At 49.2% G+C, this 27954-nt stretch overlaps 1 protein-coding gene across 1 annotated transcript; it reads left to right on the forward strand.

Moving 5' to 3' along the window:
- The first annotated feature begins 21001 nt into the window (after positions 1-21001).
- Positions 21002-26192, forward strand: LOC118946768 (ras-related protein Rab-33B-like). Its single transcript, XM_036971896.1, has 3 exons — positions 21002-21528; positions 24256-24434; positions 25474-26192. Exons 1-3 carry the CDS (start codon positions 21310-21312, stop codon positions 25844-25846), a joined length of 771 nt encoding a protein of 256 aa, XP_036827791.1. The 5' UTR covers positions 21002-21309; the 3' UTR covers positions 25847-26192.
- The last annotated feature ends 1762 nt before the right edge of the window (positions 26193-27954 follow it).

A 27954-nucleotide genomic window follows, 5' to 3' on the forward strand; every position in this document is an offset into this window, starting at 1 on the left:
ACTGTGAGTCCAGGAAGGAGATATAATACATGGACAAAAGTATGTGGAACTCAGCAGTGAGTTTTACAACAGAGGATTATTTGTAGGCTCTACGTGGTTCAACACCCGGCGGTCCGTTCTGTGAGCTTGTGTTGTCTACCACTTCACGGCTGAGCCGTTGTTGCTCCTAGACTTGCCACGTTAAGTCACTGAGATCTTCAGTAAGTCCAATCTACTGGCAATGTTTGTCTATGGAGATTTCATGGCTGTGTGCTTAATTTTATACACCTGTCAGCAAAAGGTGTGGCTGAAATAGCCGAATCCACTAAAGTCCACATACTTTTGGCCATATAGTGTATCTTGTTATTACCTGAGCAGATCACTGTGAGTCCAGGACAGAGATAATCCATTCTCCAACAATCCCTCAGTGAAGACTCAGACTCAGGACAGTAAACTCTAATCCCTCTAGTGGTGTTTCCAGGTAGTTCTGAAACATTGGAGCCACAACCCAGCTGTCTACACACTACTGCAGCTACATGCTTCTGGTCCCTGTCCTCAGCTCCCACAGTCCTCCACTCTCCCTGGTCGTACCACTCCACTCCACCAGCACAGCGACTGCCTCCTCCCACCAGCCTCACATCATCAGGCTCTGAGAAAATAAAAGAGAGAGACAGTAATCTTACTATTTCTCACTAAAACACACCTATATTTTCTCTCATATTCTTCACTCCAGATGAGAAACAATGTTGACTGAGTGACAAACTGTTTCTTACCTGAGCAGGTGAGTCCAACAGCATTACCAGGTGGGCAGGTGTTGTTCTCTCTGTCTGAGGTGTCACAGTCCAGGAGAAGGGACTCATTGCCTTTACACTGGAACTCTTTATCCCAGGTCTGACCCCCACCTCCTCCATAGAGCCCCCCCTGTAGAGCTGCAGGAGCCCCACAGCCAAACTCGCTACAGACTACCTCTGCATCCTGCCGGTCAAAGTCAGCTTCACACACTGAGGCCCAGGACTGATTGGACTTCACCTCCACTCTCCCAGAGCAGAGACCAGCTCCATCCACAAGCCGCACAGACTCTGGAGAAAAAGAGTTGGTTGAACATTCAATCAGTTTGTTGATGACACTGTCAAGGACTAAACACAAATATGTTGGATAAAAGATTGTAGTTTGCTATGTTTGATACTGTAAGAGGTAGAAATGGGTTCTTAGTCACTCAGGATCGGGTTGGGAATAATGCAGGCAGGAGACAGGAATAAGTTCACTTCACTTTATAGAAAATAAACAGCTGGACATCCATCAGGCAGCTTCACTTCAGTACCATCTGAACTACAATGATCTGCCCATGAACATCTCCCATAAACCAATATGACAAACACAAATATAATGTTTAAATACATCTGACATCTCTCCCTCTATTTAAAGAAATAAAAACACATAAAACATGATACATGGTAATATTGTATAATGTATAAATAAATCTCTCAATATGACCAGTCTCTTACCTGAACAGGTCACATGATGATAATATCCACCATCACAGACACCAGGTTCTCCTCTACTTTTGTCACACTGTTTAATAGAAGACTCATTTCCCCTGCAAATACTATATAGTCTGACTCCTATTCTTCCATCTTCAATCAGAGGTCCTCTAGATGCAGCTACAGGATTCCCACAGCCCTGCTGTCTACACACAACCGTAGCCTGTCTCATCATGCTCCAAAACCACCTAAAACATAGACCTGACCACTCTCCTTCATGGAAGGCTTCCACTGTCCCAGAACAGGAAGTGGTCCCATTCACCAGTCTGACTGAGAGTTCAGCTGTAAACAGCAGAGAGGAAAACACAGTGGTGAGGACAGATGATGACAGTGATTGTGTTATTCTAACAGCAGTAATGCTTTGTGGTTGACAAGTATTAGTAGTTCCATAAAACACTACTTGTTATTGGGGTTTAGAATGGTTTGTATGGACACATGAATTTCTCCATGTGGGATAATAAAGTTGACTAATATTGAACTGCTATAATCACTGTAGATTTATACTCTACCTACCTGGTGGACTGACACTTTGAGCCTGGAGATCTGAGGAGAAAGAGAGACAGAGGAGAAAGAGAGAGACAGAGGCGGAAGAGAGAGAAAGAGACAGAGAGATAGAGAGAAACAAAGGAGAAAGAGAAAGAAAGAGACAGAGAGAGAAAGGGAGGAGTCAGAGGAAGAGAGAGACAGAGGTTAAATGAACATCAACATGACCTTTCATGATGTGATGGGAAGACAGTCTTATCATGATGTTTCACATGTGTTTGGTTACATAGTGACCAATGTTCTTCTGAGGGATAAAACCGCAAACATTAAGAGTGTTTACTTATCAGACCCACATATATAATAAATATACTATAATATACTACATTCAGGTGCTTTTAGTACTCACACATGAATTATATCCTGTTTGCAGGTCATGTGTTGTTTTGAGCCAGCAGTAAAAACACACTGACAGGACAGTTCCTCTTATGGCCACTAGGTGGAAATATGGTGTTACAGACGCAGGACTGGAGACGAGAAAGAAGCATTGTCCCAATTATCTCTCCTTTCTCCTAAAGTGTGCACTTGTTCCCTTCACTGAAATGACTGGTAAACTAAATATAGTGGAAACGCCCACTTGATAACAGTAGAGTCCTCTGAGTGGAGCGGTGGGAGACAAACAGTACCTCCTCTCTTCTCTTCCTCTCCCCTTCTCTCATCCTCCTCTCCTCCCCCTCTCCTTTCCCAGCTACTCCCCTCTCTCTCTCCTCTCCACTCCTCTCCCCTCTCCTATCCTCCCCTCCTCCTCTCCTCTCCTCTTCTCCCCCTTTCTTCTCCCATTCTCATCTCCTCTTTCCCCCACTCCCCTTCTCCGCTTCTCCTCTGCTCTTCCCTCCCACTCCCCTTCTCCCATTCTCCTCTCCTCTTCCCCCCGACTCCTCTTCTCTTCCATCTTCTCCCCAATTATACTTGTCTCTTAATATCCACTCTACTCTTCTCCACTGTCTCATCTTCTCCCCCTCTCTTCTCTCCCCCCCTCTCTCATCCTCTTCTCCTCTTCTCGTCTCCCCCTCTTTTTCCCTTTCTGCCCCTCCCCTCTCCTCTCCTCCCCTCTCCTCTCCTCCCCCTTTATTCCCCCTCTTCTCCCCCTCTTCCCTTCTCCTCTCCTTCCTACTCTTATCCCTCTTTCTTCTCCTCTTCTCCCCCTCCCCTCTTCTCCCCCTCTCTTCTCCTCCCCCTCTCCTCTTCTCCTCCTCTATTCCCCCTCATCTTCTCCCGCTCTCCTCTCCCCTCTCCCCTCTCCCCTTCTCCTCTCCCCTCCTCTCCACTATCCTCTCCTCTCCCCTCTCCTCTTTACCCCTCATCTCCTCTCCTCTTCTCCCTTGTCTCTCCTCTTCCCTCTCCTCTCCTCTTCTTCCCTTTTCTCTCCTCTTCCACTCTCTTCTCCCCTCTCGTTTCCTCTACTCCCCCCTCTCTTCCCCCTCTCTTCTCCTCTTCTCACTTCTCCTCATCTCCCCCGTCCTCTTCTCCGCCACTACTCTCCTACCCCCTCTCGCACTTCTCCCACTTCTCCTCTTCTCACTCCTCTCCTCTTCTCACTCCTCTCCTCTTCTCACTCCTCCTCTCTCCTCCCCCTCTCCTCACCTCTTCTCCCCCCCTCTTCTTCTCTTCTCCCCCTCTTTACTCTTATTCTGTCCCACCTCATATTCTCCTCTCTCCTCTCCTCCTCTCCTCTTCTCCTCCTCTCCCCCTCTCTTCTCATCCTCTCCCCCTCTCCTCTTCTCCACCTATCTTCTCCTCCCCCTCTCCTCTTCTCCTCCCCCTCTCCTCTTCTCCTCTCCCCCTCTCCTCTCCTCCTCTCCTCCTCTCCCCCTCTCCTCTTCTCCTCCTCTCCCCCTCTCCTCTTCTCCTCCTCTCCCCCTCTCCTCTTCTCCTCCTCTCCACCTCTCCCCCTCTCCTCTTCTCCACCTATCTTCTCCTCCCCCTCTCCTCCTCTCCTCTTCTCCCCCTCTTCTCCTCTTCTCCCCCCTCTTTACTCTTATTCTGCCCCACCTCATATTCTTCTCCAATTCTGCCCCTCTCCTCTTCTCTCCCTCTCTTCCCCCCATTTCTCCTCTTCTACCCCCTCTCCTCCTCTCCTCTCCCCCTCTTCTCACACTACATTGACACTCTCACACCAAACCCACACACATTCATAAACTACATAGGCTACACACACACACACACACACACACACACACACACACACACACACACATACACACACACACACTTCTGCATTGATCATTTACTTATTCTGCTCTGTTCATGTGTGTGTGCGTGTGTGTGTGTGTGTCTGTGTGTAGAAAACACATGTTGACTCACCCTACTTGAAGAGAAACACCAAAGCCATCCTCCTCTTTCATGTATCCTACACGTCTATGACTCTGTCTTACAGGACTCCATTTTAGTTATTTTTCTCCTAAGGTACCTGGATAAAATGCGTGCTGGAATAACTTCCTGACATGGGCAACGATGTGCCAGGCCAGCTAGTTAACATTAACCTACTACATCTAGCTACAGTACATGTTGAACTTCCATCCTCTCAGGCCAGCTAGTTAACATTAGCCTACTACATCTAGCTACAGTACATGTTGAACCTCCATCCTCTCAGGCCAGCTAGTTAACATTAGCCTACTACATCTAGCTACACTACATGTTGAACCTCCATCCTCTCAGGCCAGCTAGTTAACATTAACCTACTACATCTAGCTACAGTACATATTGAACTTCCATCCTGTCAGGCCAGCTAGTTAACATTAACCTACTACATCTAGCTACAGTACATGTTGAACCTCCATCCTCTCAGGCCAGCTAGTTAACATTAACCTACTACATCTAGCTACAGTACATGTTGAACTTCCATCCTCTCAGGCCAGCTAGTTAACATTAGTCTACTACATCTAGCTACATGTTGAACTTCCATCCTCTCAGGCCAGCTAGTTAACATTAACCTACTACATCTAGCTACATGTTGAACCTCCATCCTCTCAGGCCAGCTAGTTAACATTAACCTACTACATCTAGCTACATGTTGATCCTCCATCCTCTCAGGCCAGCTAGTTAACATTAACCTACTACATCTAGCTACATGTTGAACTTCCATCCTCTCAGGCCAGCTAGTTAACATTAGTCTACTACATCTAGCTACATGTTGATCCTCCATCCTCTCAGGCCAGCTAGTTAACATTAGCCTACTACATCTAGCTTCATGTTGAACTTCCATCCTCTCAGGCCAGCTAGTTAACATTAACCTACTACATCTAGCTACATGTTGAAGCTAGCTAGCCAGCTAGCCAGCTAGTTAACATTAGCCACAATGAGATGCATTCATGTTTCTGTAAATGATGTTTGACTTGTGATGTGATAGGTCTGAAGCCAAATCCAAACTGGCTTCCCTTTACACTTTTATTTGGTGCAGCAGGACCATTCACAGCTGAGCTCACTCAGTTTAGCTCAATGCTGATTGGCTAATAATTAATAAAACATAACCTCCTGCCAAACGTACAACGATATAGGAGACATATTCTGTCAGACTACAAAGACCACAAAATAACTTGAAAACGTTTTGTACACACAGATCACAGCTGGCTGAGAGGGCCCTAGTGGAGCCAGGTGGCTGAGAGGGCCCTAGTGGAGCCAGGTGGCTGAGAGGGCCCTAGTGGAGCCAGGTGGCTGAGAGGGCCCTAGTGGAGCCATGTGGCTGAGAGGGCCCTAGTGGAGCCAGGTGGCTGAGAGGGCCCTAGTGGAGCCAGGTGGCTGAGAAGGCCCTAGTGGAGCCAGGTGGCTGAGAGGGCCCTAGTGGAGCCAGGTGGCTGAGAGGGCCCTAGTGGAGCCAGCTGGCTGAGAGGGCCCTAGTGGAGCTGGCTGGCTGAGAGGGCCCTAGTGGAGCAGGCTGGCTGAGAGGGACCTAGTGGAGCCAGGTGGCTGAGAGGGCCCTAGTGGAGCAGGCTGGCTGTGAGGGCCCTAGTGGAGCAGGCTGGCTGAGAGGGCCCTAGTGGAGCAGGCTGGCTGAGAGGGCCCTAGTGGAGCCAGCTGGCTGTGAGGGCCCTAGTGGAGCCAGGTGGCTGAGAGGGCCCTAGTGGAGCCAGGTGGCTGAGAGGGCCCTAGTGGAGCAGGCTGGCTGAGAGGGCCCTAGTGGAGCAGGCTGGCTGAGAGGGCCCTAGTGGATCAGGCTGGCTGAGAGGGCCCTAGTGGAGCTGGCTGGCTGAGAGGGCCCTAGTGGAGCAGGCTGGCTGAGAGGGCCCTAGTGGAGCCCTTCCTTTACTATTTCTCTCCCCTCCCCCATCTCTTCCCTTCTCTCTCTTTCTCTCTCCTCCACATTTCTCTCTCTCCCTCCCATTCTCTCTCTTTCTCTCTCCTCCACATTTCTCTCTCTCCCCTCCCCTTCTCTCTACCCTCCGCTTCTCTCTCCTTCTCTCTCCTCCACATTTCTCTCTCTCCCCTCCCCTTCTCTCCGTTACCCTCCTACCTCCCCTCCCCTCCTTTCTCACCGTCCCTCCTCTGTCCCCTCCCCTCCTCTCTCCTCCCTCTCGCTCTGCTCATTTATTTTGCGCACACGCTCTCTCTCTCTCTCTCTCTCTTGTTCTCTCTCTCTTCGTGACGTATAGTGTTGGACCTGTTGATTTTGACTCAGCTCATAGACCTCTATCATCTCCACCCCTCCCTTCTCCTACTCTAACATAACACCAATATAATATATAATATATTCTCTCATTTACATTGAGACAGATACAATCAATCATTGACACACTGAATATACAACAGTCAGATGCATGACACCATCACAACTTAACTGACATTAGTGCCTGTCCCCAGATGGACAGTTAGACTACAGTAAAGTACATTTACAGGTGATCACATCATTGTCCTGCTTTGAGACACATTTTTACTGTCTGCTTCCAGTTGCATGTTATTTTACTAACCCTGCAAATTATAATATATCTTACAATATCAAAACATATCTCAGTAACTGTCACAAGTGTGTAACAGCATCCTACCTGTGCTCCACAACAGGGTCATCAGTATCACTGCAGGTATCATATCTGTCTTTAACTGGGGTTCCACAGTCTGCTATCATAAAGAGTGGACTGAAGAGTGGAAAATACTGCTAGGCTATATGACTTCTATCTCATTACATCCTAACGTCAATGATGTGAGATTAACTTCCTAGCAACTTATCTTGGATCAGTGGTTGAACACACGACAGCAAACTGATATGTTAAAAAAACTCCACAGGAAACTGCTGACAGAGCAGCAACATTTCACATAGTGTCCTATAATATCACCTCTAACTTTCTACTGCTTGAGTTCACCTCTTATAGAATATTGGCTTAATGTTCCAGCACCTAAATATAAACACTTATCTTGGCCAGGTCGCAATTGTAAATGAGAACTTGTTCTCAACTTGCCAACCTGGTTAAATAAAGGTGAAATTTAAAAAAAATGTCCTTGCTTCAGGGCCTGAATTACAGGCAGTTAGATTTGAGTTTGTCATTTTAGGCGAAAATTGAAAAAAAGGGGACAATCCTTAAGAGTTTCAGAGATTAAGAGTCTCTACTTAAGAGTCTCTCTCGCCATAGGCAGAGAGAATACAGGCTATGTGCCCAGTGCCCACAAAATAAGGTGGAAATTGAGCTGCACCTCCTAACCTCCTGTTTAATGTAGTACGATATAGGAGACATATTCTGTCAGATTACAAAGACCCCAAAATAATTTGAAAAAGAATATGTAATATTGACAAACTCCTGTTTCTGTTAGGTGAAATACCACAGTGTGTAATCATGTCAGCAGAATGTGTGACCTGTTGTGATGAGAACAGGGGAACCAGTGGAGAACAAACACCACAGTAAATAAAACCTAGGACTAGATTTATCACTTTAGTTAATAACCCTTGACATTTGTACTTCTACTTTTTGCACACACAACTCACACTCTCCTACACACACCAACTGGCTGAGAGGGCCCTAGTGGAGCCAGGTGGCTGAGAGGTCCCTAGTGGAGCCAGCTGTCTGAGAGGGCCCTAATGGAGCCAGCTGGCTGAGAGGGCCCTAGAGGAGCCAGGTGGCTGAGAGGGCCATAGTGGAGCCAGGTGGCTGAGAGGGCCCTAGTGGAGCAGGCTGGCTGAGAGTGTGCCCTAGTGTAACCAGATGGCTGAGAGGGCCCTAGTGTAACCAGATGGCTGAGAGGGCCCTAGTGTAACCAGATAGCTGAGAGGGCCGTAGTGTTGCAGGCTGGCTGTGAGGGCCCTAGAGGAGCCAGCTGACTGAGTGGGCCCTAGTGTTTCCAGATTGCTGGGAGGGCCCTAGTGGTGCAGGCTTGCTGTGAGGGCCCTAGAGGAGCCAGCTTAGCTGAGAGGGCCCTAGAGGAGCCAGCTTGGCTGAGAAGGCCCTAGAGGAGCAGGCTGGCTAAGAGTGCCCTAGTGGAGCCAGATGGCTGAGAGGGCCCTAGTGTAACCAGATGGCTGAGAGGGCCCTAGTATAACCAGATGGCTGAGAGGGCCCTAGTGGTGCAGGCTGGCTGAGAGGGCCCTAGAGGAGCCAGCTTGGCTGAGAGGGCCCTAGTGGAGCAGAATGGCTGAGAGGGCCCTAGTGGAGCAGGCTGGCTGAGAGGGCCCTAGTGGAGCAGACTGGCTGAGAGGGCCCTAGTGGAGCAGGCTGGCTGAGAGGGCCCTAGTGGAGCAGGCTGGCTGAGAGGGCCCTATTGGAGCAGGCTGGCTGTGAGGGCCCTAGTGGAGCAGGCTGGCTGAGAGGGCCCTAGTGGAGCAGGCTGGCTGTGAGGGCCCTAGTGGAGCAGGCTGGCTGTGAGGGCCCTAGTGGAGCAGGCTGGCTGTGAGGGCCCTAGTGGAGCAGGCTGGCTGAGAGGGCCCTAGTGGAGCAGGCTTGCTGAGAGGGCCCTAGTGGAGCAGACTGGCTGAGAGGGCCCTAGTGGAGCAGGCTGGCTGAGAGGGCCCTAGTGGAGCAGGCTGGCTGAGAGGGCCCTAGTGGATCAGGCTGGCTGAGAGGGCCCTAGTGGAGCTGGCTGGCTGAGAGGGCCCTAGTGGAGCAGGCTGGCTGTGAGGGCCCTAGTGGAGCCAGGTGGCTGAGAGGGCCCTAGTGGAGCCAGGTGGCTGAGAGGGCCCTAGTGGAGCAGGCTGGCTGAGAGGGCCCTAGTGGAGCCCTTCCTTTACTATTTCTCTCCCCTCCCCCATCTCTTCCCTTCTCTCTCTTTCTCTCTCCTCCACATTTCTCTCTCTCCCTCCCATTCTCTCTCCTCCACATTTCTCTCTCTCCCCTCCCCTTCTCTCTACCCTCCGCTTCTCTCTCCTTCTCTCTCCTCCACATTTCTCTCTCTCCCCTCCCCTTCTCTCCGTTACCCTCCTACCTCCCCTCCCCTCCTTTCTCACCGTCCCTCCTCTGTCCCCTCCCCTCCTCTCTCCTCCCTCTCGCTCTGCTCATTTATTTTGCGCACACGCTCTCTCTCTCTCTCTCTCTTGTTCTCTCTCTCTTCGTGACGTATAGTGTTGGACCTGTTGATTTTGACTCAGCTCATAGACCTCTATCATCTCCACCCCTCCCTTCTCCTACTCTAACATAACACCAATATAATATATAATATATTCTCTCATTTACATTGAGACAGATACAATCAATCATTGACACACTGAATATACAACAGTCAGATGCATGACACCATCACAACTTAACTGACATTAGTGCCTGTCCCCAGATGGACAGTTAGACTACAGTAAAGTACATTTACAGGTGATCACATCATTGTCCTGCTTTGAGACACATTTTTACTGTCTGCTTCCAGTTGCATGTTATTTTACTAACCCTGCAAATTATAATATATCTTACAATATCAAAACATATCTCAGTAACTGTCACAAGTGTGTAACAGCATCCCACCTGTGCTCCACAACAGGGTCATCAGTATCACTGCAGGTATCATATCTGTCTTTAACTGGGGTTCCACAGTCTGCTATCATAAAGAGTGGACTGAAGAGTGGAAAATACTGCTAGGCTATATGACTTCTATCTCATTACATCCTAACGTCAATGATGTGAGATTAACTTCCTAGCAACTTATCTTGGATCAGTGGTTGAACACACGACAGCAAACTGATATGTTAAAAAAACTCCACAGGAAACTGCTGACAGAGCAGCAACATTTCACATAGTGTCCTATAATATCACCTCTAACTTTCTACTGCTTGAGTTCACCTCTTATAGAATATTGGCTTAATGTTCCAGCACCTAAATATAAACACTTATCTTGGCCAGGTCGCAATTGTAAATGAGAACTTGTTCTCAACTTGCCAACCTGGTTAAATAAAGGTGAAATTAAAAAAAAATGTCCTTGCTTCAGGGCCTGAATTACAGGCAGTTAGATTTGAGTTTGTCATTTTAGGCGAAAATTGAAAAAAAGGGGACAATCCTTAAGAGTTTCAGAGATTAAGAGTCTCTACTTAAGAGTCTCTCTCGCCATAGGCAGAGAGAATACAGGCTATGTGCCCAGTGCCCACAAAATAAGGTGGAAATTGAGCTGCACCTCCTAACCTCCTGTTTAATGTAGTACGATATAGGAGACATATTCTGTCAGATTACAAAGACCCCAAAATAATTTGAAAAATAATATGTAATATTGACAAACTCCTGTTTCTGTTAGGTGAAATACCACAGTGTGTAATCATGTCAGCAGAATGTGTGACCTGTTGTGATGAGAACAGGGGAACCAGTGGAGAACAAACACCACAGTAAATAAAACCTAGGACTAGATTTATCACTTTAGTTAATAACCCTTGACATTTGTACTTCTACTTTTTGCACACACAACTCACACTCTCCTACACACACCAACTGGCTGAGAGGGCCCTAGTGGAGCCAGGTGGCTGAGAGGTCCCTAGTGGAGCCAGCTGTCTGAGAGGGCCCTAATGGAGCCAGCTGGCTGAGAGGGCCCTAGAGGAGCCAGGTGGCTGAGAGGGCCATAGTGGAGCCAGGTGGCTGAGAGGGCCCTAGTGGAGCAGGCTGGCTGAGAGTGTGCCCTAGTGTAACCAGATGGCTGAGAGGGCCCTAGTGTAACCAGATGGCTGAGAGGGCCCTAGTGTAACCAGATAGCTGAGAGGGCCGTAGTGTTGCAGGCTGGCTGTGAGGGCCCTAGAGGAGCCAGCTGACTGAGTGGGCCCTAGTGTTTCCAGATGGCTGAGAGGGCCCAAGTGGTGCAGGCTTGCTGTGAGGGCCCTAGAGGAGCCAGCTTAGCTGAGAGGGCCCTAGAGGAGCCAGCTTGGCTGAGAAGGCCCTAGAGGAGCAGGCTGGCTAAGAGTGCCCTAGTGGAGCCAGATGGCTGAGAGGGCCCTAGTGTAACCAGATGGCTGAGAGGGCCCTAGTATAACCAGATGGCTGAGAGGGCCCTAGTGGTGCAGGCTGGCTGAGAGGGCCCTAGAGGAGCCAGTTTGGCTGAGAGGGCCCTAGTGGAGCAGAATGGCTGAGAGGGCCCTAGTGGAGCAGGCTGGCTGAGAGGGCCCTAGTGGAGCAGACTGGCTGAGAGGGCCCTAGTGGAGCAGGCTGGCTGAGAGGGCCCTAGTGGAGCAGGCTGGCTGAGAGGGCCCTATTGGAGCAGGCTGGCTGTGAGGGCCCTAGTGGAGCAGGCTGGCTGAGAGGGCCCTAGTGGAGCAGGCTGGCTGTGAGGGCCCTAGTGGAGCAGGCTGGCTGTGAGGGCCCTAGTGGAGCAGGCTGGCTGTGAGGGCCCTAGTGGAGCAGGCTGGCTGAGAGGGCCCTAGTGGAGCAGGCTTGCTGAGAGGGCCCTAGTGGAGCAGACTGGCTGAGAGGGCCCTAGTGGAGCAGGCTGGCTGAGAGGGCCCTAGTGGAGCAGGCTGGCTGAGAGGGCCCTAGTGGATCAGGCTGGCTGAGAGGGCCCTAGTGGAGCTGGCTGGCTGAGAGGGCCCTAGTGGAGCAGGCTGGCTGTGAGGGCCCTAGTGGAGCCAGGTGGCTGAGAGGGCCCTAGTGGAGCCAGGTGGCTGAGAGGGCCCTAGTGGAGCAGGCTGGCTGAGAGGGCCCTAGTGGAGCCCTTCCTTTACTATTTCTCTCCCCTCCCCCATCTCTTCCCTTCTCTCTCTTTCTCTCTCCTCCACATTTCTCTCTCTCCCTCCCATTCTCTCTCCTCCACATTTCTCTCTCTCCCCTCCCCTTCTCTCTACCCTCCGCTTCTCTCTCCTTCTCTCTCCTCCACATTTCTCTCTCTCCCCTCCCCTTCTCTCCGTTACCCTCCTACCTCCCCTCCCCTCCTTTCTCACCGTCCCTCCTCTGTCCCCTCCCCTCCTCTCTCCTCCCTCTCGCTCTGCTCATTTATTTTGCGCACACGCTCTCTCTCTCTCTCTCTCTTGTTCTCTCTCTCTTCGTGACGTATAGTGTTGGACCTGTTGATTTTGACTCAGCTCATAGACCTCCATCATCTCCACCCCTCCCTTCTCCTACTCTAACATAACACCAATATAATATATAATATATTCTCTCATTTACATTGAGACAGATACAATCAATCATTGACACACTGAATATACAACAGTCAGATGCATGACACCATCACAACTTAACTGACATTAGTGCCTGTCCCCAGATGGACAGTTAGACTACAGTAAAGTACATTTACAGGTGATCACATCATTGTCCTGCTTTGAGACATATTTTTACTGTCTGCTTCCAGTTGCATGTTATTTTACTAACCCTGCAAAATATAATATATCTTATAATATCAAAACATATCTCAGTAACTGTCACAAGTGTATATCAGTATAACAGCATCCTACCTGTGCTCCACAACAGGGTCATCAGTATCACTGCAGGTATCATATCTGTCTCTAACTGGGGTTCCACAGTCTGCTATCATAAAGAGTGGACTGAAGAGTGGAAAATACTGCTAGGCTATATGACTTCTATCTCATTACATCCTAACGTCAATGATGTGAGATTAACTTCCTAGCAACTTATCTTGGATCAGTGGTTGAACACACTACAGCAAACTGATATGTTAAAAAAAAAACTCCACAGGAAACTGCTGACAGAGCAGCAACATTTCACATAGTGTCCTATAATATCACCTCTAACTTTCTACTGCTTGAGTTCACCTCTTATAGAATATTGGCTTAATGTTCCAGCACCTAAATATAAACACTTATCTTGGCCAGGTCGCAATTGTAAATGAGAACTTGTTCTCAACTTGCCAACCTGGTTAAATAAAGGTGAAATTAAAAAAAAATGTCCTTGCTTCAGGGCCTGAATTACAGGCAGTTAGATTTGAGTTTGTCATTTTAGGCGAAAATTGAAAAAAAGGGGCCAATCCTTAAGAGTTTCAGAGATTAAGAGTCTCTACTTAAGAGTCTCTCTCGCCATAGGCAGAGAGAATACAGGCTATGTGCCCAGTGCCCACAAAATAAGGTGGAAATTGAGCTGCACCTCCTAACCTCCTGTTTAATGTAGTACGATATAGGAGACATATTCTGTCAGATTACAAAGACCCCAAAATAATTTGAAAAAGAATATGTAATATTGACAAACTCCTGTTTCTGTTAGGTGAAATACCACAGTGTGTAATCATGTCAGCAGAATGTGTGACCTGTTGTGATGAGAACAGGGGAACCAGTGGAGAACAAACACCACAGTAAATAAAACCTAGGACTAGATTTATCACTTTAGTTAATAACCCTTGACATTTGTACTTCTACTTTTTGCACACACAACTCACACTCTCCTACACACACCAACTGGCTGAGAGGGCCCTAGTGGAGCCAGGTGGCTGAGAGGTCCCTAGTGGAGCCAGCTGTCTGAGAGGGCCCTAATGGAGCCAGCTGGCTGAGAGGGCCCTAGAGGAGCCAGGTGGCTGAGAGGGCCATAGTGGAGCCAGGTGGCTGAGAGGGCCCTAGTGGAGCAGGCTGGCTGAGAGGGCCCTAGTGTAACCAGATGGCTGAGAGGGCCCTAGTGTAACCAGATGGCTGAGAGGGCCCTAGTGTAACCAGATAGCTGAGAGGGCCGTAGTGTTGCAGGCTGGCTGTGAGGGCCCTAGAGGAGCCAGCTGACTGAGTGGGCCCTAGTGTTTCCAGATGGCTGAGAGGGCCCTAGTGGTGCAGGCTTGCTGTGAGGGCCCTAGAGGAGCCAGCTTAGCTGAGAGGGCCCTAGAGGAGCCAGCTTGGCTGAGAAGGCCCTAGAGGAGCAGGCTGGCTAAGAGTGCCCTAGTGGAGCCAGATGGCTGAGAGGGCCCTAGTGTAACCAGATGGCTGAGAGGGCCCTAGTATAACCAGATGGCTGAGAGGGCCCTAGTGGTGCAGGCTGGCTGAGAGGGCCCTAGAGGAGCCAGCTTGGCTGAGAGGGCCCTAGTGGAGCAGAATGGCTGAGAGGGCCCTAGTGGAGCAGGCTGGCTGAGAGGGCCCTAGTGGAGCAGACTGGCTGAGAGGGCCCTAGTGGAGCAGGCTGGCTGAGAGGGCCCTAGTGGAGCAGGCTGGCTGAGAGGGCCCTATTGGAGCAGGCTGGCTGTGAGGGCCCTAGTGGAGCAGGCTGGCTGAGAGGGCCCTAGTGGAGCAGGCTGGCTGTGAGGGCCCTAGTGGAGCAGGCTGGCTGTGAGGGCCCTAGTGGAGCAGGCTGGCTGAGAGGGCCCTAGTGGAGCAGGCTGGCTGAGAGGGCCCTAGTGGAGCAGGCTTGCTGAGAGGGCCCTAGTGGAGCAGACTGGCTGAGAGGGCCCTAGTGGAGCAGGCTGGCTGAGAGGGCCCTAGTGGAGCAGGCTGGCTGAGAGGGCCCTAGTGGATCAGGCTGGCTGAGAGGGCCCTAGTGGAGCTGGCTGGCTGAGAGGGCCCTAGTGGAGCAGGCTGGCTGTGAGGGCCCTAGTGGAGCCAGGTGGCTGAGAGGGCCCTAGTGGAGCCAGGTGGCTGAGAGGGCCCTAGTGGAGCAGGCTGGCTGAGAGGGCCCTAGTGGAGCCCTTCCTTTACTATTTCTCTCCCCTCCCCCATCTCTTCCCTTCTCTCTCTTTCTCTCTCCTCCACATTTCTCTCTCTCCCTCCCATTCTCTCTCCTCCACATTTCTCTCTCTCCCCTCCCCTTCTCTCTACCCTCCGCTTCTCTCTCCTTCTCTCTCCTCCACATTTCTCTCTCTCCCCTCCCCTTCTCTCCGTTACCCTCCTACCTCCCCTCCCCTCCCCTCCTTTCTCACCGTCCCTCCTCTGTCCCCTCCCCTCCTCTCTCCTCCCTCTCGCTCTGCTCATTTATTTTGCGCACACGCTCTCTCTCTCTCTCTCTCTTGTTCTCTCTCTCTTCGTGACGTATAGTGTTGGACCTGTTGATTTTGACTCAGCTCATAGACCTCTATCATCTCCACCCCTCCCTTCTCCTACTCTAACATAACACCAATATAATATATAATATATTCTCTCATTTACATTGAGACAGATACAATCAATCATTGACACACTGAATATACAACAGTCAGATGCATGACACCATCACAACTTAACTGACATTAGTGCCTGTCCCCAGATGGACAGTTAGACTACAGTAAAGTACATTTACAGGTGATCACATCATTGTCCTGCTTTGAGACACATTTTTACTGTCTGCTTCCAGTTGCATGTTATTTTACTAACCCTGCAAATTATAATATATCTTACAATATCAAAACATATCTCAGTAACCGTCACAAGTGTGTAACAGCATCCCACCTGTGCTCCACAACAGGGTCATCAGTATCACTGCAGGTATCATATCTGTCTTTAACTGGGGTTCCACAGTCTGCTATCATAAAGAGTGGACTGAAGAGTGGAAAATACTGCTAGGCTATATGACTTCTATCTCATTACATCCTAACGTCAATGATGTGAGATTAACTTCCTAGCAACTTATCTTGGATCAGTGGTTGAACACACTACAGCAAACTGATATGTTAAAAAAAAACTCCACAGGAAACTGCTGACAGAGCAGCAACATTTCACATAGTGTCCTATAATATCACCTCTAACTTTCTACTGCTTGAGTTCACCTCTTATAGAATATTGGCTTAATGTTCCAGCACCTAAATATAAACACTTATCTTGGCCAGGTCGCAATTGTAAATGAGAACTTGTTCTCAACTTGCCAACCTGGTTAAATAAAGGTGAAATTAAAAAAAAATGTCCTTGCTTCAGGGCCTGAGTTACAGGCAGTTAGATTTGAGTTTGTCATTTTAGGCGAAAATTGAAAAAAAGGGGCCAATCCTTAAGAGTTTCAGAGATTAAGAGTCTCTACTTAAGAGTCTCTCTCGCCATAGGCAGAGAGAATACAGGCTATGTGCCCAGTGCCCACAAAATAAGGTGGAAATTGAGCTGCACCTCCTAACCTCCTGTTTAATGTAGTACGATATAGGAGACATATTCTGTCAGATTACAAAGACCCCAAAATAATTTGAAAAAGAATATGTAATATTGACAAACTCCTGTTTCTGTTAGGTGAAATACCACAGTGTGTAATCATGTCAGCAGAATGTGTGACCTGTTGTGATGAGAACAGGGGAACCAGTGGAGAACAAACACCACAGTAAATAAAACCTAGGACTAGATTTATCACTTTAGTTAATAACCCTTGACATTTGTACTTCTACTTTTTGCACACACAACTCACACTCTCCTACACACACCAACTGGCTGAGAGGGCCCTAGTGGAGCCAGGTGGCTGAGAGGTCCCTAGTGGAGCCAGCTGTCTGAGAGGGCCCTAATGGAGCCAGCTGGCTGAGAGGGCCCTAGAGGAGCCAGGTGGCTGAGAGGGCCATAGTGGAGCCAGGTGGCTGAGAGGGCCCTAGAGGAGCAGGCTGGCTGAGAGGGCCCTAGTGTAACCAGATGGCTGAGAGGGCCCTAGTGTAACCAGATGGCTGAGAGGGCCCTAGTGTAACCAGATAGCTGAGAGGGCCGTAGTGTTGCAGGCTGGCTGTGAGGGCCCTAGAGGAGCCAGCTGACTGAGTGGGCCCTAGTGTTTCCAGATGGCTGAGAGGGCCCTAGTGGTGCAGGCTTGCTGTGAGGGCCCTAGAGGAGCCAGCTTAGCTGAGAGGGCCCTAGAGGAGCCAGCTTGGCTGAGAAGGCCCTAGAGGAGCAGGCTGGCTAAGAGTGCCCTAGTGGAGCCAGATGGCTGAGAGGGCCCTAGTGTAACCAGATGGCTGAGAGGGCCCTAGTATAACCAGATGGCTGAGAGGGCCCTAGTGGTGCAGGCTGGCTGAGAGGGCCCTAGAGGAGCCAGCTTGGCTGAGAGGGCCCTAGTGGAGCAGAATGGCTGAGAGGGCCCTAGTGGAGCAGGCTGGCTGAGAGGGCCCTAGTGGAGCAGACTGGCTGAGAGGGCCCTAGTGGAGCAGGCTGGCTGAGAGGGCCCTAGTGGAGCAGGCTGGCTGAGAGGGCCCTATTGGAGCAGGCTGGCTGTGAGGGCCCTAGTGGAGCAGGCTGGCTGAGAGGGCCCTAGTGGAGTAGGCTGGCTGTGAGGGCCCTAGTGGAGCAGGCTGGCTGTGAGGGCCCTAGTGGAGCAGACTGGCTGAGAGGGCCCTAGTGGAGCAGGCTGGCTGAGTGGGCCCTAGTGGAGCAAGCTGGCTGAGAGGGCCCTAGTGGATCAGGCTGGCTGAGAGGGCCCTAGTGGAGCTGGCTGGCTGAGAGGGCCCTAGTGGAGCAGGCTGGCTGTGAGGGCCCTAGTGGAGCCAGGTGGCTGAGAGGGCCCTAGTGGAGCCAGGTGGCTGAGAGGGCCCTAGTGGAGCAGGCTGGCTGAGAGGGCCCTAGTGGAGCCCTTCCTTTACTATTTCTCTCCCCTCCCCCATCTCTTCCCTTCTCTCTCTTTCTCTCTCCTCCACATTTCTCTCTCTCCCTCCCATTCTCTCTCCTCCACATTTCTCTCTCTCCCCTCCCCTTCTCTCTACCCTCCGCTTCTCTCTCCTTCTCTCTCCTCCACATTTCTCTCTCTCCCCTCCCCTTCTCTCCGTTACCCTCCTACCTCCCCTCCCCTCCTTTCTCACCGTCCCTCCTCTGTCCCCTCCCCTCCTCTCTCCTCCCTCTCGCTCTGCTCATTTATTTTGCGCACACGCTCTCTCTCTCTCTCTCTCTCTTGTTCTCTCTCTCTTCGTGACGTATAGTGTTGGACCTGTTGATTTTGACTCAGCTCATAGACCTCTATCATCTCCACCCCTCCCTTCTCCTACTCTAACATAACACCAATATAATATATAATATATTCTCTCATTTACATTGAGACAGATACAATCAATCATTGACACACTGAATATACAACAGTCAGATGCATGACACCATCACAACTTAACTGACATTAGTGCCTGTCCCCAGATGGACAGTTAGACTACAGTAAAGTACATTTACAGGTGATCACATCATTGTCCTGCTTTGAGACACATTTTTACTGTCTGCTTCCAGTTGCATGTTATTTTACTAACCCTGCAAATTATAATATATCTTACAATATCAAATCATATCTCAGTAACTGTCACAAATCTATATAAGTGTAACAAAATCCTACCTGTGCTCCACAACAGGGTCATCAGTACCACTGCAGGTATCATGTCTGTCTCTAACTGGGGTTCCACAGTCTGCTATCATAAAGAGTGGACTGAAGAGTGGAAAATACTGCTAGGCTATATGACTTCTATCTCATTACATCCTAACGTCAATGATGTGAGATTAACTTCCTAGCAACTTATCTTGGATCAGTGGTTGAACACACTACAGCAAACTGATATGTTAAAAAAAACTCCACAGGAAACTGCTGACAGAGCAGCAACATTTCACATAGTGTCCTATAATATCACCTCTAACTTTCTACTGCTTGAGTTCACCTCTTATAGAATATTGGCTTAATGTTCCAGCACCTAAATATAAACACTTATCTTGGCCAGGTCGCAATTGTAAATGAGAACTTGTTCTCAACTTGCCAACCTGGTTAAATAAAGGTGAAATTAAAAAAAAATGTCCTTGCTTCAGGGCCTGAATTACAGGCAGTTAGATTTGAGTTTGTCATTTTAGGCGAAAATTGAAAAAAAGGGGCCAATCCTTAAGAGTTTCAGAGATTAAGAGTCTCTACTTAAGAGTCTCTCTCGCCATAGGCAGAGAGAATACAGGCTATGTGCCCAGTGCCCACAAAATAAGGTGGAAATTGAGCTGCACCTCCTAACCTCCTGTTTAATGTAGTACGATATAGGAGACATATTCTGTCAGATTACAAAGACCCCAAAATAATTTGAAAAAGAATATGTAATATTGACAAACTCCTGTTTCTGTTAGGTGAAATACCACAGTGTGTAATCATGTCAGCAGAATGTGTGACCTGTTGTGATGAGAACAGGGTAACCAGTGGAGAACAAACACCACAGTAAATAAAACCTAGGACTAGATTTATCACTTTAGTTAATAACCCTTGACATTTGTACTTCTACTTTTTGCACACACAACTCACACTCTCCTACACACACCAACTGGCTGAGAGGGCCCTAGTGGAGCCAGGTGGCTGAGAGGTCCCTAGTGGAGCCAGCTGTCTGAGAGGGCCCTAATGGAGCCAGGTGGCTGAGAGGGCCCTAGTGGAGCCAGGTGGCTGAGAGGGCCCTAGTGGAGCCAGCTGTCTGAGAGGGCCCTAATGGAGCCAGGTGGCTGAGAGGGCCATAGTGGAGCCAGGTGGCTGAGAGGTCCCTAGTGGAGCCAGCTGTCTGAGAGGGCCCTAATGGAGCCAGGTGGCTGAGAGGGCCATAGTGGAGCCAGGTGGCTGAGAGGGCCCTAGTGGAGCAGGCTGGCTGAGAGGGCCCTAGTGTAACCAGATGGCTGAGAGGGCCCTAGTGTAACCAGATGGCTGTGAGGGCCCTAGAGGAGCCAGCTGACTGAGTGGGCCCTAGTGTTTCCAGATGGCTGAGAGGGCCCTAGTGGTGCAGGCTTGCTGTGAGGGCCCTAGAGGAGCCAGCTTGGCTGAGAAGGCCCTAGAGGAGCAGGCTGGCTAAGAGTGCCCTAGTGGAGCCAGATGGCTGAGAGGGCCCTAGTGTAACCAGATGGCTGAGAGGGCCCTAGTATAACCAGATGGCTGAGAGGGCCCTAGTGGTGCAGGCTGGCTGAGAGGGCCCTAGAGGAGCCAGCTTGGCTGAGAGGGACTAAGTGGAACGAGCTGACTGAGTGGGCCCTAGTGTAACCAGATTGCTGAGAGGGCCCTAGTGGTGCAGGCTGGCTGTGAGGGCCCTAGAGGAGCAGGCTGGCTGAGAGTGCCCTAGTGGAGCCAGGTGGCTGAGAGGGCCCTAGTGGAGCAGGCTGGCTGAGAGGGCCCTAGTGGAGCAGACTGGCTGAGAGGGCCCTAGTGGAGCAGGCTGGCTGAGAGGGCCCTAGTGGAACCAGCTAGCTGAGAGGGCCCTGGTGGAGCAGGCTGGCTGAGAGGGCCCTAGTGGTGCAGGCTGGCTGTGAGGGCCCTAGAGGAGCTAGCTTGGCTGAGAGCGCCCTAGAGGAGCCAGCTTGGCTGATAGGGCCCTAGAGGAGCTAGCTTGGCTGAGAGGGCCCTAGAGGAGCCAGCTTGGCTGATAGGGCCCTAGAGGAGCTAGCTTGGCTGTGAGGGCCCTAGAGGAGCAGGCTGGCTGAGAGGGCCCTAGTGGAGCCAGGTGGCTGAGAGGGCCCTAGTGGAGCCCTTCCTTTACTATTTCTCTCCCCTCCCCCATCTCTTCCCTCCCCTTCTCTCTCTTTCTCTCTCCTCCACAAATCTCTCTCTCCCCGTTACCCTCCTCCCTCCCCTCCCCTTCTTTCTCCCCACCCCTCCTCTCTCTCGCTCTGCTCATCTCTGTCTTGCGCACATGCGCTCTCTTTCTCTCTCTCTCTAATTGTGACATATAGTATTGGATTGATGACATATTGAGTCTATCTATGGTTGTAGAAGTCTAGAGACACACAAAGACGAGGAATTACTAGAAAATCTTGGCCTATACAGAGAAGCTATTAATTAACCGTGGAACTTCATAAAAACTCCCACAGCGTTCGGTCGACAGCGAATAGATTCCTCCCTTCCTCTCGCGAGATTTATTACGGCGCTGTCAGAGACGTGGCCACGGGCCAAGAAGTTGCAGCAGGGGACTTTCTAAACTCTCCGCTCCTTCCACAGACAATGACAACTAGGGAGAGTTTATAGCATAGCCGGCGAGTTGTCATGAACTTTGCCGAGGGAGTTCTCTGCCACGTTTATATAACGTTAAAGACCTCGACATAACATATTGGCTTGTTGGGAGCAGTTGGAGAAGCCTAGATCTCACTCTTTAATTTGAGTTTTTACGCGATATGGAATCATCCCTGGAGTTCTCAAACTCTTTCACCAGTGTGTCTTCGCCCTCCGCGCGGTGTCGGATCTTCAAGATCATCGTGATCGGAGACTCCGGTGTCGGTAAGACCTGTCTCACCTACCGGTTCTGTGCCGGTGAGTTCCTCGACCGAACCGAAGCCACCATCGGTGTCGATTTCCGTGAGAGCTTGGTCGAGGTCGAAGGCGAGAAAATCAAGGTAAGAGAAGTATAAAGTTTAAACCGTTATTTCCAAATATTATGAACGAGTTGGGTCGTAATTAATTGGTGCATTACACAATTTAATGCACCAGAGAATCACTGCGTAAACAAAAATATAATTTTTATGCTCACACATTTTTGAGAAGGTGGTGTTGATTTCTCTCAGACGGCACTCTCATTGCCTCGTAGTATGGACATTTTTAAAAATATATATTTGCACTTTGTAGGCGTTACTCGTTAAACATTTGTGTTTGCAGCTGAATCTGCGCCCACTGTTGCGCATGAACAGCAAGCGGTCTGTGGTGTCAGCTTTGGTCTATCGATCTTAGTTAAGTTCCATTTCAAATATAGTTTTATTTGTACAGGACTAACAAACATGACTACTGTGTGATCAAACAAAAATGTCATCTTCTGTAAATGGTCATGTTTAGTTTTGGACCTAAACCAGTGTAGGAGATCCAAGTGTCATTAAAGGCTCAGTTGAAAGGACTGACACACAATAGTGTTTGTGTTGTTTGGCCTCTTGGATAAACAGTGACGGTGTGGTTAAATAAGGATGAATACAAAGAATGTTAACTTGAAACTAGTGTGTTTCAGAGTTCCATACATGTATATGTAACTCCCCCGGTTCTCAGACAGCAGAACAAACCACGTGTGCAGTGCTTTTATATGGTCATGACACACATGACAAAGGCTGCATCACAACCGGCGGTGATCGGGAGTCCCGTAGGGCAGCGCACAGTTGGCCCAGTGTCGTCCGGGTTTGACCGGTGTAGGCCGGTCATTGTAAATAAGAATTTGTTCTTTAATTGACTTGCGTAGTTAAAAAAAAAGTTAGATAAAAACCTTTCACCTCAGCACACAACATTAGTAGGGTTATTTAATGTCGTGAAAAGTATTGTAACATCCGTGACGGGCTAAATAATGTGATTTCTGTGTGTTTACGGAAACACAGACATGAAAAGAGGATATTGGCCAACCCAACCTGCTCTCTTTATCAGAGCAGGGCAGACCACATGATAGAGGAAGCATGGTGGTTAACAAGACATTGTTTTGTATCTGGGTTAAAGAGAGAGAGAGAGGAGGCCAGACATGGGCAGAATACTTGTTTAAAATATTATGAATACTTGAGATGTTTTAGGTTTTCTGCATGGCATAGTGTGTTTTCACTTTTGGGACTATCCAATTGGTTCCATTGTGCCAGGACAAATGAAATCAAGCATTACTCACCAGGCAAGTATGTGACATAATGTATTTCTGCCTTCTGTCCTTTGTGTATTCTGGTTCTCTCTCTCTCTGACCTCTGACCTCGCTTCAAAACACATATCTCGTTTAGGGGCCAAAAGTCCTCGGTGTATTTTATCTCCACTGCCTTAAGGGCTCTAGACGGCCTACGGAAACGGAGGGGCAGAGCGTCGTATACGGTCCAAAAACCGTAGCGGGACAAAAGTATGTAGAACTAGATGCAAACTACGCTCCGTTTACATCAGAGGTAGAGCCCTTTAGAGCCCGGAGGTTACTAGGAGACAGGGTTGACCTTCTGATTGGAGTTATCATCAGAGGTAGAGCACTTTAGAGCCCAGAGGTTACTAGGAGACAGGGTTGACCTTCTGATTGGAGTTATCATCAGAGGTAGAGCCCTTTAGAGCGCAGAGGTTACTAGGAGACAGGGTTGACCTTCTGATTGGAGTTATCATCAGAGGTAGAGCCCTTTAGAGCGCAGAGGTTACTAGGAGACAGGGTTGACCTTCTGATTGGAGTTATCATCAGAGGTAGAGCCCTTTAGAGCCCGGAGGTTACTAGGAGACAGGGTTGACCTTCTGATTGGAGTTTACATCAGAGGTAGAGCCCTTTAGAGCCCGGAGGTTACTAGGAGACAGGGTTGACATTCTGATTGGAGTTATCATCATAGGTAGAGCCCTTTAGAGCCCGGAGGTTACTAGGAGACAGGGTTGACCTTCTGATTGGAGTTTACATCAGAGGTAGAGCCCTTTAGAGCCTGGAGGTTACTAGGAGACAGGGTTGACCTTCTGATTGGAGTTTACATCAGAGGTAGAGCCCTTTAGAGCGCAGAGGTTACTAGGAGACAGGGTTGACCTTCTGATTGGAGTTATCATCAGAGGTAGAGCCCTTTAGAGCGCAGAGGTTACTAGGAGACAGGGTTGACCTTCTGATTGGAGTTATCATCAGAGGTAGAGCCCTTTAGAGCCCAGAGGTTACTAGGAGACAGGGTTGACCTTCTGATTGGAGTTATCATCAGAGAGGTGGAGGAGGAACCGTTAGAAGACCAACGTCAATATATCTGGTGAGTCGATATGTTGATGAAAAGTAGAATAACATCATCTGCTGACTAACTGTGTGAGAGAGTTTATACAGCCGCCCTCTTTCCCACACCCTCCCGCCCTCTCTCACACGCTCCCCCGCCCTCTCTCCCACACCCCCCTGCCGCCCCTGCCCTCTCTCCCACCCCCCCCCCCGCCCTCTCTCTCCCACACCCTCTCGCCCTCTCTCCCCCCCGCCCTCTCTCCCACCCCCCCCCAACCATCTCTCTCCCTCACCCTCTCTACTCCCGCTCCTCCATCTCTAAAACCCCTTCTCTCACATGTAGAATAGTTTCACCCCCCCCAACCATCTCTCTCTCTCACCCTCTCTACTCCTGCATCTCTAAAACGCCTTCTCTCACATGTAGAATAGTTTCACCCCCCAACCATCTCTCTCCCTCCAGCTCCAGCTATGGGACACGGCGGGCCAGGAGCGTTTCAGGAAGTCGATGGTCCAGCAGTACTATCGGAACGTTCATGCTGTTCTCTTCATCTACGACGTCACCAGACCAGACAGCTTCAGAGGCCTGCCAGCCTGGATAGAGGAGTGTAGAAGATACTCACTGGGACAGGAGATTACCAGGTTAGTTATACACACAACCTGGATAGAGGGGTGTAGACGGTACTCACTGGGACAGGAGATTACCAGGTTAGTTATATACACACACAACCTGGATAGAGGAGTGTAGAAGATACTCACTGGGACAGGAGATTACCAGGTTAGTTATACACACACAACCTGGATAGAGGGGTGTAGACGGTACTCACTGGGACAGGAGATTACCAGGTTAGTTATATACACACACAACCTTGATAGAGGGGTGTAGACGGTACTCACTGGGACAGGAGATTACCAGGTTAGTTATATACACACAACCTGGATAGAGGGGTGTAGACGGTACTCACTGGGACAGGAGATTACCAGGTTAGTTATATACACACAACCTGGATAGAGGGGTGTAGACGGTACTCACTGGGACAGGAGATTACCAGGTTAGTTATATACACACACAACCTGGATAGAGGAGTGTAGACGGTACTCACTGGGACAGGAGTTAACCAGGTTAGTTATACACACACAACCTGGATAGAGGGGTGTAGACGGTACTCACTGGGACAGGAGATTACCAGGTTAGTTATATACACACACAACCTGGATAGAGGGGTGTAGACGGTACTCACTGGGACAGGAGATTACCAGGTTAGTTATATACACACAACCTGGATAGAGGGGTGTAGACGGTACTCACTGGGACAGGAGATTACCAGGTTAGTTATATACACACACAACCTGGATAGAGGGGTGTAGACGGTACTCACTGGGACAGGAGATAACCAGGTTAGTCAGTCATATTAGAAGCCAATTTCCATTTGTCCTTTTTTGTTACATGGCCCCGTTTACACCTGATCAGTTCCACGTGGAGGCCCAGAGGAACTAGCTCTATCGCCAGGATCAGATTCAGAAAAGCTGCATCGTGTCAGCATTGGGCAGCTGTGTTACACACACACCTCAACCAACACACAGTAAACACATCGTTTTGAATACTCAGTAGCGGCCAACATTGCCTTTTCGGTTGTAACCTGTAATGTTTTAAACTCTCCATATGTCTCCCCCTCTGCAGGTTCCTCGTGGGCAACAAGAGCGACCTCCGTGACACCTGCAGCTGTGACCCCCGCTCCATCAAGGTCGAAGGTCAGGTGACACGGGATCAGGCCCAGAAGTTTGCAGTTGCCCACGGGATGATTCTGTTTGAAACGTCTGCTAAAAGCCTCCCTGGAGGAGGAGGAGAATCAGGAGGGGGGCATCAGGACAGTGTGGAGGATGTGTTCATGGCCCTGGCCTCCAGGCTGAAGAGACAGACCAGACCCCCTCCCCCGGTTCTCAACAACACAGGAGTGTCTGGGTCCTATTGTGGGTCCTATACAGGGACATCTTCTTTCAGACTGCCAGCCAAGAAGAACCCTCAGAAAGACTTCTGGACATGCACCTGTTGAGAGAGGCAGGGTGAGAAGAGGAATGGAACATGGGATGGAAGGAGGGGGAGTGGGAATTTAGGGTCCCCACCAAGAACTCAGAGAAAGACTTCTGGACATATACCTGAAGGAAGGAAGGAAGGAAGGAAGAGAGAGGGAGAGGGGGAAGTCCTCTGATCAAGCATCTATATCAGTGGCTGGTGAGGGGAGGACGGCTCATAATAATGGCTGCTCTCAGATCTATAGCCTGCTCTCAGATCTGTTGTCTCCTTCTATAGCCTGCTCTCAGATCTGTTGTCTCCTTCTATAGCCTGCTCTCATATCTGTTGTCTCCTTCTATAGCCTGCTCTCATATCTGTTGTCTCCTTCTATAGCCTGCTCTCAGATCTGTTGTCTCCTTCTATAGCCTGCTCTCAGATCTGTTGTCTCCTTCTATAGCCTGCTCTCAGATCTGTTGTCTCCTTCTATAGCCTGCTCTCAGATCTGTTGTCTCCTCCTATAGCCTGCTCTCAGATCTGTTGTCTCCTTCTATAGCCTGCTCTCAGATCTGTTGTCTCCTTCTATAGCCTGCTCTCAGATCTGTTGTCTCCTTCTATAGCCTGCTCTCAGATCTGTTGTCTCCTTCTATAGCCTGCTCTCAGATCTGTTGTCTCCTCCTATAGCCTGCTCTCAGATCTGTTGTCTCCTCCTATAGCCTGCTCTCAGATCTGTTGTCTACTTCTATAGCCTGCTCTCAGATCTGTTGTCTCCTTCTTTAGCCTGCTCTCAGATCTGTTGTCTACTTCTTTAGCCTGCTCTCAGATCTGTTGTCTCCTTCTATAGCCTGCTCTCAGATCTGTTGTCTCCTTCTATAGCCTGCTCTCAGATCTGTTGTCTCCTTCTATAGCCTGCTCTCAGATCTGTTGTCTCCTTCTATAGCCTGCTCTCAGATCTGTTGTCTCCTTCTATAGCCTGCTCTCAGATCTGTTGTCTCCTTCTATAGCCTGCTCTCAGATCTGTTGTCTCCTTCTATAGCCTGCTCTCAGATCTGTTGTCTCCTTCTATAGCCTGCTCTCAGATCTGTTGTCTCCTTCTATAGCCTGCTCTCAGATCTGTTGTCTCCTTCTATAGCCTGCTCTCAGATCTGTTGTCTCCTTCTTCAAGCCATAAATGTAAGACTGGTACCCAGGATAAAGCATCATCCAAAGGGTCATTCTACTAATTTGGTGCCTTTTGAAAACGTTTGACTTCACCTCATCTTAACATTCTGTCGTAAAGAGGACATGTTGAACTTCATTAAGTTTCCCCATCTTAACATTCTGTCGTAAAGAGGACATGTTGAACTTCATTAAGTTTCCCCATCTTAACATTCTGTCATAAAGAGGACATGTTGAACTTCATTAAGTTTCCCCATCTTAACATTCTGTCGTAAAGAGGACATGTTGAACTTCATTAAGTTTCCCCATCTTAACATTCTGTCATAAAGAGGACATGTTGAACTTCATTAAGTTTCCCCATCTTAACATTCTGTCGTAAAGAGGACATGTTGAACTTCATTAAGTTTCCCCATCTCAACATTCTGTCGTAAAGAGGACATGTTGAACTTCATTAAGTTTCCCCATCTTAACATTCTGTCGTAAAGAGGACATGTTGAACTTCATTAAGTTTCCCCATCTTAACATTCTGTCGTAAAGAGGACATGTTGAACTTCATTAAGTTTCCCCATCTTAACATTCTGTCGTAAAGAGGACATGTTGAACTTCATTAAGTTTCCCCATCTTAACATTCTGTCGTAAAGAGGACATGTTGAACTTCATTAAGTTTCCCCATCTTAACATTCTGTCGTAAAGAGGACATGTTGAACTTCATTAAGTTTCCCCATCTTAACATTCTGTCATAAAGAGGACATGTTGAACTTCATTAAGTTTCCCCATCTTAACATTCTGTCGTAAAGAGGACATGTTGAACTTCATTAAGTTTCCCCATCTTAACATTCTGTCGTAAAGAGGAACAGGTTAAAGACGGAAATTACTATAGCAAGTGCCAAATAATGTAACGGGGTTGACCGTAACGGGGTGGGGTTGACCGTAACGGGGTGGGGTTGACCGTAACGGGGTGGGGTTGACCGTAACGGGGTGGGGTTGACCGTA

The sequence above is a fragment of the Oncorhynchus mykiss genome, unplaced genomic scaffold (genome assembly GCF_013265735.2).
Source record: "Oncorhynchus mykiss isolate Arlee unplaced genomic scaffold, USDA_OmykA_1.1 un_scaffold_85, whole genome shotgun sequence".
Lineage (NCBI taxonomy): Eukaryota > Metazoa > Chordata > Actinopteri > Salmoniformes > Salmonidae > Oncorhynchus > Oncorhynchus mykiss.